A 13,506-nucleotide genomic window follows, 5' to 3' on the forward strand; every position below is an offset into this window, starting at 1 on the left:
TGACCCAGTTTCTCTCTCTTACTCTCTCATCAAAGTTCAAATGAATGGCAGTAGCATCAATGCTACCCAGAGCCCCAAACCTTCCGTCAAATTCTAGGTACCTTGTAACACAACAACAATAACAACCATCACCCTCCAAACTAAGTAATCTGCTCGCACCCTCATCTCTTCCTATTTCCTTGCCCGCCCCCAACGGCAAATAGAAAAAAAGAATGAGTAACAGCAACTACCCTTCCACACCCACCACCACCACCACCACCAGGGTGACAGCCTGCGTAACCACACCTTCTTTCTCAGTCTGTGATACCAAGCCCTCCCCTCCCCGCAAAAAAAAAAGAAAAAAGAACAAAAAACTTCCAGACCGACCCGGTAACACAACATTCTCGCCTCATCCCACTCATCATTGAAGCCCAACACCACCACCATCGTCACTTCCACCGCACCACACCTCGCCTCAAACTTCTGGTCTCATTCACCCCCAAATCCTGCCTCACCTCCACAGGCCACCTCGTCACCTTCCCATTAAACACCGGAAAACTCGACAAATTCGTCCGCGGCGCATACTCCATGTCCAACACCACAACCCCCAAACTAGGCACATTCCCCACCGAAACCTCCTCCCCATTCGCCTATTCCCCCCATCATCATCAGTTAGCATCTTTCTCTTCTTCCCTCACAAGTCTCAAAAAGTATAGGGTAGTTACTCACCCCCTTAATCCCAACTCCCACCTCCCTCTTCAAATACCCAACCACACTCTCCCTGTCCAAATCCTTCAAAGTCCCATTCCCAACCCTAATGTCCTGCACCGGTACGCTCTCCCTCGCCACCCCCTCACACGGCATCCCCAGCAGCGTCATCCGTCCAATGCTCTCCCCCCTGATAAACAAACTCACCGTCGCCGGCAACCTCCCCGCCAGCTCCCCCCTCTCCACGCTCATCTCCACCACCCAATAATCCCTCGTCGTCCCCTTGCCCATCCGGTTCAACGGTCCCGTCTCCAGCGTCGTCGCCCCGTCATCCCCAACCATGTCCCCGTAAAGCGCATTCACCTTTGCCCTGACCTGCTCCGCCCTCGCCTCAGCCGGGAGACTCCAATCGGGCAGTTCCGGATACGTGTACCCAAACACGCTGACATTAGCGACAGTGTTGCTCGTGTGGAACTCTAGTAGCGTGCTGTTGCCATTGGTGGTGGCGGCAGATGGAGCCCGGAAAAAGGGCTTGAGCGGGCTGTCAGCCGTGATCACCGTGTTGGCAGGAGTTCCAAACTGCCCGCCAGACAAAGCGCTGCTTGTAAACATCGAGTTGTTGTAGTAAATTGTTTGCCACATGGCCACCAGCCTGTCGACGTTGCAGTGGTGTAGCATACTAGAGACTTGTTAGCCAACGACAACAAAAGAAAAAGGGAAAAGGGTGTAACACACAACAGCGGCTCAAAGGCCGACCAGTTAATATCGGCCATGGTCCCGTTATTGCACCCTGCACGAAGATGAATCAAGTTGTGGGCATTCTCAAAGCTCGAGCTGCTCATCCCGTCATAGGTGTTGACCCGAGTAAAGACATCATACTACGACAACTTCCCCATTAGCCGCCGACCCAACCATGCTCATCAAGCCATCTGAAGCTAGGTGCCTTACCACACTCCCTGTCAAATCCCTCGCCGCCAAAAGTAACCCCTCGTTAGACTCGTTGGCATCATTTAGCACACCCCCAGATCGAGAACATCGTATTGTCTGCGGGTAGTGTGTCAGGGCGCTATCACCAAATCCCTCTTCAACCTTTAATCGTTGAAACTTGTAAGTGTATAGCGGGTTCGGTATGACTCTTCGTCCCTCTGGTGCCTGCACCGTCATGTTGAGCCTGGTAGCTGCTACAGGCAACGCTGGATTCATCGCCCAGTCCCAGTATGGCTGCCGCAACGACTCTGCCGCTGCCATGTACTCGGGAAGCAGATCTGGGGGGTATCTAGACGCGATGTCAACCGCGCGAGCCACCAATATTTGCTACCGAGAGAAAACATGTGAGTTTCGTGGGGGTCAAGGAATCAAGCAGGGCAAATGCAATGCCACCAACGTACCTCAAACAGAGCTACATATGGCCTATGCCAAGTTTGAAAAAGAAGTTCCTTGTATGTCACAGATCAGCAAACCACTCTCAGTACCCCCCACAATCCTAAACCGAAAGCCTCGTTGGGCATACATACACCATGAGGACAAAACCCCCTATTAGAAGGCGCCCCATCTACATGCCCTACTCCGTTCCACGCACTGTGGGGATAACCATGAATACCTGGGCAAAAGCCGTCAGCAAGCTATTGCCGAATTTGGGAGGTTGTGATGCCGAGACGGTGTCATGTATTACCCACCTGCTACCGCGAAGTACGATAACTCGTTCGTCTCGTTGAGCGCCTGTAATTCTGATAGGGCCAGAATGTAGAGATGCCTACACATTGACAAATCAGATCCTCAGACTCCCGGCTGTCAAAATTTCTGTGTCATGGTAATACCATTGTGCCCCTCCCTTTGCCCATAGACCATTGATATTGAGTCTGGCTGGAGGTTTCCCTGTAACCTTGTCAATGCCCGTCCTGACGCCGATCACAGGAATAGGGGTCGCGGAGGCTAGCGCAGGTGACGATGAGGGTGATGATGGGGGCGAGGACGCGGGGGTTGTCGACTGAGCCACAGCCCATGGGAGGGCCACGGCCACCATGCAGAGTGAAGCGGTCCTCCGCATTGCTTCCAAGAGAGATACAACCACACCGATGACTCAGTCAGGCATGAAAATACTGCAAAAGGGAGTGAAAAGAGAAGAAGGCGGGGAGTCGGCAACTATACCGCCAAGCCCTTTCAGGAGAGAAAGCGGGTTGCCTCTTCTGCTTTATCATAGTGGCGAAGAACCCGCCCTCCTGGACGACGCCAGTTCTTGTCGGGTCCGCTTCTGCAGGGAAAACTGTAACAATATCACCAACTTTGTGGTCTTGGGCACAGGACCTTCTCGCTGAATCATACATGCCATACGGATGAGTGACTCTTCCGGTGTCCGAACTTCAGGTGGGTAGCCACGAGCAGCAGTAGTAGGGGATGTCCGATAGAGGGAAGCATGTCTGAGAATAGAAAGGCTGTGTCGATGTTTCGCCGCTGTCGTCTCTGTTTGTTGTTGTTTATGGGGTGTGTAGTGTAACCAGGCCCCGGGAGGACGGGCGTCTGCGTCCCGCGGCAATGGGGTTTTCGTAGAGGATAATTGATCCAGAGGCTGCAGGCCTCTCGTATCGCTTTCTATGTCTTGTGCGCTTCAAAAAGAACAAGCACGGCGCTGTCATCACACTCCTTCTGCTGGTTGCCGACAGGATAAGGCCACGGCTGACCCACGAGGGCACAACACGAAAGCAGGCCGACCGTTTCTCCCGTCGAGGTGGTGTTTGGATAGAAGGCGGGCGGGACCTGCGGCATGGCTACATGGAAGACGGGTTATCACATCCCATGACTTCCTTGCTCTCCCCCGTCGTGTTTCCGGCGTCTTGGTATCTTGTCGTCGGGCGTCATCTGCCGTGATAGCTCCTTAGGCTGGATGGACCATGCTGACAGCGTGGGGGTGACGGCGACAAAGTTTGTTTCCTGTGCCAGGCCATAGGTCCGGGCTCGGCCCGTCGTCATTGTACGTCTGTATCGATGGAAAGCCACGCCATGATGGGTAAGGGAATGACTAAATTTAAGAACAAGAAAAATAAGAGAAGACACGGGGCCCAACGAAGGCCTTTGCAGATGCCGTGTGCTAGCCCAACTCCCCGACAATGCCAGGAAAGCGTGAGTGTGGCTTGCTCCTTCCCAAGTTCTTCAACAGTCTAGGCTGAAGCGGAGTCGGGAATGGAAGGAGCACATCAGCTCTCTCATCAGCCTCTCATGAGAGTCAGTCACCAACGGCGAAACCCGCTGAGACCGAACAGTCCATCCTCCCCAGTTCGCTACCTATGTCTGAAATGTTTTACACAACACCTCGGTCTTCTCTCAGCAACGACACCGCCCATTATGCGAACATAGTGACACAATACTCGCTGTGTGTCTCTGTGGGACCTGTATCTACCTCACCTTGGCACTGAACTTTCCTTCCTCATGAAGAACCGAAGTCAAAATCCTAGTTAGCCGCCTTAAACCCAAGGCCAAGAAACAAAAAAAAGGGGCCCCAAAGTTGCCCCGCCATTTGGTTGTCGTCGACCAGCAGCTCCCCCCCTTCCCCCCATCTGCCCCTCCCTTCCCGCAACGCGGGGAAGTCCTAGCTCTCCCGCTTTGGCATCCGCGCCTAGCTCGGAGGTTCAATGTCAGGGAAAAAATATACCTACCCTTGTGCCTTTAATTGCCCAATGCACTTGCAAATGTACTGTGATTTTTGGGCCGAAAACGCGTGGGTTTAGCTGCTTGTGGTGAATGCAACATTCGGAGTGTTGATGCCTACCGGGGGTGGACAGAGAGGGAGGGGGCTCGCCTCAAGGTATACAGATACGTGGTCTGTGACACCTGGATATCTCCTGTATCTATCTACCGACCAAGTTAATATGTTGTTGACTTCCGGGACTGGGACAAATTCCCCAGATCCTACAAGTTTGCGCAGCACCGAGTAGTCCCAAGGCGTGGTACTTTTGAGGGGGAGCAAGAAGGGTGTTTGTCACCTTTGAACTGGAGTGACTTGCCATGCGGGGTCGAGAAAGAGATCGGGCTGCCATACAATTCCCATGTGATTGATATTGAATGAGGGGCTCATGGGCGTGTCCGGTGTCAAAAAGACTCCTCTGCTAAGCATGAGTCCATAGCCCTCCCTCGCCGTGTTCGGTGCCGACCATCCGAGTCCAAAACCGACTGCCCACTTTTCATGTCGTGAAGGCGAGTGATGAGCATGGATGCCGTTGTCCAACCAGGTCGAAAGCAGCGGGACCTGCAGCTTTTTTATCGTGCTGTTATATTGTATCGCCTTGGTATGAGCTGACACTCTCGGTGCAAGATAGATTGCTAATCCCGTGACACGGATCTTGGCGTCTTCCTGCCCACCACATGCTGTGTGATGTGACCAAAGGGCATCCTGTTAAAAATAAGTTGGCATCAGGAACAACGAGACAACAAGATTTCGAAAGTCGGAATGAGAGGAGTAAGTTGACAGGATTGAAGTTGAGTGGGCAGAGTCCGTCCTCTTCATGCTGCAGCCCTCATAGTTGGTACAAGGGTAAAAGGGACAATCCAATGAGCGTAAGCAAGAGCAAAGAATGATGGATCAAGAAACAGGTAAAGCAATCAATTAACTTTTTGCTGGCTTCCATAACAGACAATACCCAAATCGTGGTGATGAGAAATGAAAAGAAATATGATATCCAAGGAAAAGTTCCCATAAAGTAAACCCTGCAAAGTGCCCTGCATTTATGACGCCGAGAGATGATGATCTCTATCTTGCCTTTTCCTCAGCTCTTTCCGGTAGCCAATTGTCCCAAGTGAATATCTCGCCCCGAAAACGCCAGCTGCCTTGATGTGCCTGCGTATGCCTCTTTATCCCATACCAGGAGGCTTCCTCTGCGCCAACTTCCGTCCCAACAACAAAAGTATCCAGCAGAGGCAGTAGTAATGGTATATCCCTGTTCATAGCCCCTCAAAATAGCGATAAAAAAGAAACATGCTGTGCTCCGTCTGACAGAAAGAGACGGGAGAAACTGCGGGCGCCTTGGCCCGGTTGAACTCGGCGGATGCCCGCATCCCTGACGCTGTGTTGTGTGGGTAGTGCCGTGTACCTTACAGCGACTTCTCCAACATGACCAGGTCTCTGTATCCCTCTTTCCACTTCTTCTCCTGGGCAGCCGTTGGCTTGGGGAGAGGGCTTCTGGCGTAGCCACCATAGCCTAGCCAGCTTTGAAGACCGGATTTGACTCCGACGACTCCGCCTTGAATGGCTGTCCAGTCTCCCTGGGCAACGATCTCTTGCATTTCCTGAGCCTCGGCATGCTTGCCTTGGTTGAAGAGCTCGATCGTGCGGGTGCAGGCCTTGGGAGCGATGTTGGCAAGGCCGGCCAAGATGCCGTGGCCACCAGCCACCAAGGCCTGGATGGAAAAGTCGGCAGAACCAGCGAGGACTAGGAACTCCGGGTTCTTGGGGTCATGGGTCTTGGACATCTTCCGGGTGGCCGCAGCCACGCGGTTCAGCTTGCCAGTGTTGCCACACGTGAGCTTCACGCCCACGATGTTGTGGTGCTCGGCAAGCTGTACGATGATGTCCGAGGAGAGATCAAGCCCACCCACGGCGCCGGGGAAGTTGTAGATGATGATAGGAATGGGCGAGGCATCTGCCACGGCAGTGAAATACTCGATGATGGTCTCGGATGCCGGAGCAAAGAGGCTGGCATAGTACGAGGGCGGGAGCACAAGAGCATAATCGCCGCCAGCCTCCCACGCCTCCCGGCAGTACTGGATGGTCTCCCGTGTGCTTTGTGAGCCGCAGCCAACAATGATGGGCATGTGGGAGAATCCCGAGTCGTTCAAGGCCTTCCGTGTGGTCGACGTAACCAGCTGTCTCTCGGCGTGTGTGAGATGGACCGCTTCGCCGTTGGAGCCTTGAGTGGCCAGTCCTGTGACGCCCGCGCGGGCGAGTCGCACTGCATGGCGTGCGATGGTGTCCGTGTCTACATCTTCCGAGCCTTCCTCAAAGAAGCACATGGTTGGGACATAGACGCCTGGCACAAGTGGTCGGGTCATATGGAGGTCGGATGCTTCCGAGGTTGTGCTGTACGAACTACTGAGGGGCGACTCGTGGCCTGCCATGAGGGATGAGGACCCGACAGGGCGGAAAGGGATTCTGTTGAAGCCGGCAGTGAAGCTGCCACTGGGCGAGGGTGCGTCATTGTGAGGAGCCATTGTGGGGGCTGTGATATGATGATGGTATGACGGGGTGATATGGTTGTGATGGTGAGCGAGGGTAGAAGAGAAGAGATGAGGGGAAGATCTTGATATGATTGTGTGTAAGGGTTGGTTGGTAGTGGTTGGGTGAAGTCTGGGAGGATGATGGAAAAGGGAAGATGGTGGTTCTTGGGGAGGAGGCTGATATATGTATGTAGAGGCTGATCGTAATGGGATCCGCTTGGTGGAGAGCTGGTCAAGGCCAAGAGAGATGAGGCAGGGAATGGGGGCCCAGTGACGGATGGCTCATGGATGGGTCGATGTCCAAGGGCGGTGATGATTATGGGCTTTCTTTTTCCTCTGACTGTCGTCTCGGACGCCTGCTGCAGAAAACGCCCAGGATACTAGCTACTTGCGAGGGCACCAACCCCGAGGTACTGATCATTGACCAAACCGCGCTGGATGTGAGCAAGCTGAGCCATGAAGTGACTTCGAATTGGCGGGCTATGAATTGTAGCGCAAGACCATATGGCACGCCCACTCGGCGTCGTCGACAAGGATGATGGGCTCGTCAATGGTCACTTTTCTTGGCTCGCCCGACCATGTACCTGAGCACAGTGCGGACTGACGGGCTGCCCCCAGGAGCAAAACCTGGGGTGTTTCTGGAGCCCGGCGGTCCCAGGATCTGGAGAAGCGAATGATTTGCGGGTGTTGTGTGGGGGTTAGCTTGCCAAACCTGACCGGGTACCACTAGAGTCTCGGCAGGGAAATGGTCAGGGCATGGTCAAGGCGCTAGTCCCAGGCGGGAAATACTTCCCTTGGGCCTTGGGATAGACAGACCTCTGGCCGGTATCGATGCGGAGAATTAGTTTCCAGAACATCCATCTGTGTGCCAGTGTATGACAGGCAGTTATGCGAAGGAGCCTCTACTGCAGGACTTGATGAAAGAGAAGAGAAAGAGAGAAACCCCTTTTCCTACTTGGACGAGGTGCATCTGCCGGGCAACCACACCTTTTGTCAGCACCTATGACATCGGGTGGCGCCAGACGCCTTTAAGCCTCGTCCGGTGTCTTTTGTTGCCTCGGGTCCCGAGGGTGAGCAAGCGAGGTCAGTATGAAGAGCCAAAAGCCAGGTAAGATCCTATCCCAAAGTGCCCTGTCGACGACATTTACACGATGTCTCTAGGCTGATCAGGTGTCCACTGCAAGATCGATTCTTGTCCTGCCAACGCGAATTGATTAGTTATGTGGCCGTGTGGTGAAATTCCACGTATGCTGCTTGACAACGAGACCTGCTCCGAGATGTAAATCATCCCTTCAATTGAGACCATATTTCAACGGACACCACGGTAGCATTTCACGCGGGGACAGCCGTGTCCTCGTGCACACTCGCTGTGTGGCATTGGCGGCAACAGGTTGCAGTGGGGACTTCTCGCTGTCCCAGATAGAGAAGAGGTTCTAGCTGTTGCTAATTGCATCTACTACGTTATGTTGGGAGCACAGCGTCTGCTGCATGGGTCAGAAATTCTGCCGAATAGATATCGACTAAGTGTTTCCCAATATCTTTTGCCGCGGTCCCGTTGCCCTTCGAGGTCCTTCATCTACAGTATCGTGGAGCACCGGGCAAAAGCTTGGTGGTGCGGTTCCTATTGGCTCGTTGACCCAGTAATTGGCCTTGTTGTTGGTGTTACATCATGGGCCGGCCCTTTCGACCTCCCCACGGCACTGTACCTACCGGCGTCTGTCGACGACAGCGGCGGTGGTCCAAAGAGGCTCAACCACGGAACTGGTGCACAGCAACTGCCAGGTCCAAGTTTGCGATGCGCCATTCCCGGATGTGAGCCGCTCGGAAAGCCTGATTGGGAAATGGCGAGACGACGATGCTGGCGAATGTCGACTGGTTAGCAGCATCACGGCTGGCAGTCCAGCTCGAGGTCATCAGGACAGCCTTGCAGCAGCAGCAAGGGATGCAACAAGAGGCTAATCATGCGATCTGTCTTTCGAGTGCTCAGCGATATAAACACCGGTGGCACGCTGGGGTGCAACTGTAGTCCTTTGGCTGAGGAGCAAAGCAATCGACAACTCAGCGGCCCGTCTGCACTGGGAGACCCATTCCGTCTGGCCAACCCTTGGACTCGTTGCTGGCGCCAATGAGGCACGGCCAGCCGACGTCCATAGCAAATGGCGGGTGCTGCGTCTGGCTGTTTTTGGATCAATTGGGGTGCAACGACGCGCCCATGGAGGGGCAGTGAGGGGTTCTTGGAGGGGCACCTGACACTTTTTCGACAGCGAGGTGGGCCTTCGGTCTGCATTAGAGCTGTGAGGGCAGGTGGCTGACGTTGCCTTTGGTCTTGCAAGGTCTTGGTTGGTGTCATCCTCAAATAATCGCAATGGATCGTAGTAGGAATAAACGACCTGCCGTAAGCGGGGGACAGGAAGAGGACGTATCAGGATATCCACTGTGATGGGATGTTGTCGATGGGGAAGATGTGGGGGAAGTGGTCGGGTGGTTTTTTTTCGGAAAAGAAGACCCCCAACTCGCCCTCCCGCGCTCTGGGCTGAAACTCCACGTTCCAACAGCTCGGTTCTGGATCTTTGGCACTTTGCAAGGGCCATCGGTTTGGTGGGGGTCGCTCCGAAATCGCGGCGTGGGAGTCCCGGCGGTTGTCTGTCTGTCCAATTGCTGTCTAGATGTTGGCTAGCACAAACATACCTTTTCAATTCGAAACTCGCGGAGCAAATTATTCTATTCCTCCCTTCATCAAGACAACGTACCAGGCCAGTGTGGAAGTCAATATCAGCTTGCACTGTGGAGGTATTTCATGCAGCCAGACAGGACCCACACACAGCTGGGGTACGAGGGTACGAAGATCGCGTGACTAGGGTTGGATCGGTTTCTAAGCTGAAGCTTTGCAGAACGGGTTGCCAGGTGGGAGTGTTTGTTCCGCTGAATGTACAATTTGATATCTGAAGATTGAGATATAGGCACAGAAGATCGAGGTACGATTGAGATCTGATATTGAGCTTGTGGTGGCGTTGGCTCTTGATGAATTGACGTTCAATTGCCGTGAGGGTGAAATTCCCGGACCGGAGGTTCTGACCCCCCACGTTCGCCTAAACACTCCCTCAGACAGAAGCAGTGACCCACTGTGCCGTGGGATGGATCCATACAGTGCGTCACTCACACCAACTTCCAACTTCCTTCCAATTCAAGGTCGTGCAACCGCGAAATCCTGTCATCCAGCGGCCTTCCAAGACAAGCAACCATCATCACCAACACCTCGAGATGCAAGCCACCATTGTTGACGGTTGATCCGGCGGTCTGGGATAACGGTGTGCCTGAGACTGTATGGTCACCTGTCTCACAGGTTGTGCCCATTTTGAGCTGCAGAATTTTTCTGATGTATTAGCATCCGATTAACCAGACTGGCTTTTACGCTGATGGTAGTCAGAATTCTGGAGCAGTACCCGGTGATGTACCAAGTACGGAGTACCTGGAGCAAAACGCCGTGTCGTTTTGTATGTCTGTTTCTATCTTGTTCATGACGACAGGAGAAATCGAGGGAAAAGAGCGGGTTGGCCTCGCTCTCTTTTTGTTACGTATTTGTTACGCAGCCCTTCGAGCACTCCTAGATGAATCGTTCTTGTTCGCAAATACATTGGGAAAATTCCTCCGATGGAACATGCATCAGCCCTTTTTTTGGACGTGGCGTTTCCAACTCTGGGGCTGTCAGGGTTTCCCCACGATCTCACCGATCTCACCTTGCCATGCAAGGCTCGTCATACACTGCCTGTGGCGACCCTTCGCCAACTAGAAATCAGATTGCAAGAGTTAGACGAGCTAATCAATTTCTTAGGTTGTTTCGATGGTGGCCCAGAACCACCAAGTTCAAGTTGCCGAGATGGATCGACCTTGGGTCCATTCCAAGAGACTAGAGATTGGTCTTCGCCTATAGACAAAGGCTTCCAATCCCTCGTTGGCCGTCAACTCATAGCGTATACCCTCACTTGCGGAGTCAAAGCATCACTAGTCTTCGGCAGGCCAATGGGAGAAAAGAGCAATGTCATACATACTTTGGTGATGGCTTGTCTGTCCACCTTGTTGCCTCGGGCACACAATATGATCGGTCTTCCCTGCCGAGACAGTCCTCCCGCTCTGCTTAGCCGTATGCAGCTTTTTCGATCTTGGGTTGCTAGAAGGGATGGAATTGGTTGACTGGGAATCAGTCTTTCGGTCACAAGGTCAGAAAGAGGCACGAGCCATGTACCGCAGCACCGCTGGGATGGAGGACGCCCCTGGGTCAAAGGAGGCATCATCCACACCTTGACGGGCCATTTCTTCACCTTTATTGGCTACGCTGACGCGGGGAATGCTCTGGGCTTGGACGTCCTCCAGCCAAAGATGTCCAAAATAACTAGAGTAGGTTGAGGCCCATGTGATGCAGGGTAGGATTCCTCAACCTCTTGGCCGCCTCTCCTCTGCAACCAAGACACGATTCCACGTGGCAGTCTGGGTCCGGGCTGACATCTGGTGTGGCCAAAAAGTATTTGACCAGGGCGGCCCGCCTCCCTCATCCGATGGCTCAGTTTTTACACGAACCGGATCACAGAACGACGAACATCGGGAACGCCAGTATCCGACGACCACCGAGACAGGACGCCTCTTGCTATGAGCCCTAACCTAACCCACCATCAGATGTTGTACAAGACTTCACTCGGAAAGAATTTGGACCTTGTACCACCGCCAACATAAGTATCAGCTGATATATCGTAATCTCGGGCTACCAGCGGACTCGGGAAACACATTGTTCTTTTAGACCGAGCGAACATTCTGTCATGGGAGCAGTCATGGTCGAGACCTAGGCCAGTTGCCTCTCAGGAGAGTAATGTATCAGGCACGGAGTACGCTGGATTTCCTTGCCCTGTTGGGCCTCGCATGAAGAATCATGGCTCAGCTTTTTCTTGAATTCTTTACGTCTTGGCATCTATTCCAGGTACGTCGTTATTGACGCTGGGCATCTGTTGCGTGCTGGTTGTTGCTCTAAGATTTTCAGAAACACCTCTGGTCTGTCACATCCAGGCTGATCTCTTCGGTTGACTGCACTTGAACCCAATTCACTTTGTCAATTCGATTTCTGCACATTACCCAACAGCTACCCACGCCGGTCAGAGAATACATTAATGGATGACAGGTCGTCAGGCCGGACTTATGTAAGGATTGCCTAACCTGGGACGCGGCTGCACACCGAGCGGGAGGCCAGTGACACGTCGTTCGGCGACGTGAGGTTTCACCGTCAAGCCAGCAAAACTGCAAGTTCACCAATCCCTCTTGACAGACCTCACAAGTCTTCCCATGTCTGACAGCTGCAAGTCCTGTTGATCACTATTGCCAGCCATGCCGCGATTCTGGGGTACTGCTACAGAGCTGCACAGTGCATGTGTACGGTTGACCTTGATCAGATCAGCTTTCCAAGGAGAGTCCACCATGGCCACGCACCCATGGTGCTCCCCGAGGGTCATTGATGCAAATGCATCACACCACTAGCTCCCTTTGACCAAGGTTATTCTATACACACACACCGGTCCGGACATAGAGAATCGGCAGGATTCACAGAGCAGCGGGTGCCTAGGTATGTGGTGCCAACAATCGAGGATACACCGCCACTCTTTACAACGCCCTCTCATGGAAGTCATCGAGTCGGGGAAGAGCAAGGACCTTTTTTTCAGCCAGCCCAAAATGCATCTGCAAAAGGAATCTGCAGCTTGCTGTCACGGGTCGCGCAGAAATTTTGCCATTCGCATGGGAGGCTCCACCGGCGTGCAGTTTGCAGGGCGATGCAGCAAAACGCTGTCAGGACATCCCGTCTCAACTATTCGATACATCGCAGTAGTGTCTGCTAATACGCACATTTTCACGAGGGCGGGAAAGCGGGAGCTAAACACAATCCGGAATCACTTTGTCATGGCCTGCAGCAGAGGGAGGAGGGGGAAGAAGCGGGGGAGGGGCTTCTGTCTCACTCGATGAGTCCCGGCTCTTTTTTTCCCACCCTCCAATACAATGTCGTTGGCCCCCTCAGCGGGGGAGCGGCTGCGTTTTCCCAGCAATAGTAGCTTGTTGCTATTCGTATAGCTGGACAGGAAAACTTGCTGAATCTTACCCCTGATCGATCAGAGCACTAGGCATTTCCGCGGAGGACTACACTACTATGTGTAGGTTTTGTCGCTCTTGGGGGTCATAGTATCACCAGCTGCCAACAAATCTACTTAGTTGTGGTACCGTATAAACTCGAGGAATATGTCTTTTTGCCCTGGCCAAACCCGCTTTTATATATGGGACCTGTGTCAACCGAGCCAATCAAACTACCTTCCGGGCTACTATTTTATAGACCAATATTCCACTTTTCCTTAGTATTAAACTACTACAGCTACTCACTTGATACTTTAATTTACCACTACTATATTACGTTTTCATTATTTTAATACTACTACGTAGAGTTATACATAGCTAAAATCAGTTAATTTCACCTAAATTTATTAATTAGGTTATTTATATAAAGTTTTATTAATAAAATGCCTTTTTAATTAATTTAAATATTAATTCCTGTAGATTTAAAAGTATAATATATAACGACTAAAGTAC

The 13,506-nt window shown here is 52.7% G+C and overlaps 2 protein-coding genes across 2 annotated transcripts; both read right to left on the reverse strand.

Annotated features, from left to right (window-relative positions):
- Positions 1-428: 428 nt before the first annotated feature.
- PODANS_4_7510 (uncharacterized protein) lies at positions 429-2,734 on the reverse strand (the record flags this gene model as incomplete). The annotated part of the gene is made up of 8 exons (XM_001906049.1): positions 429-629; positions 709-1,366; positions 1,423-1,565; positions 1,636-2,001; positions 2,076-2,123; positions 2,202-2,287; positions 2,364-2,440; positions 2,505-2,734. 8 exons carry the CDS (start codon positions 2,732-2,734, stop codon positions 429-431), a joined length of 1,809 nt encoding a protein of 602 aa, XP_001906084.1.
- A 3,035-nt stretch (positions 2,735-5,769) lies between these two features.
- Positions 5,770-6,885, reverse strand: PODANS_4_7500 (uncharacterized protein; the record flags this gene model as incomplete). Its single annotated transcript, XM_001906050.1, has 1 exon — positions 5,770-6,885. One exon carries the CDS (start codon positions 6,883-6,885, stop codon positions 5,770-5,772), a length of 1,116 nt encoding a protein of 371 aa, XP_001906085.1.
- Positions 6,886-13,506: the final 6,621 nt, after the last annotated feature.

The sequence above is a fragment of the Podospora anserina genome, chromosome 4 (assembly GCF_000226545.1).
Source record: "Podospora anserina S mat+ genomic DNA chromosome 4, supercontig 4".
Lineage (NCBI taxonomy): Eukaryota > Fungi > Ascomycota > Sordariomycetes > Sordariales > Podosporaceae > Podospora > Podospora anserina.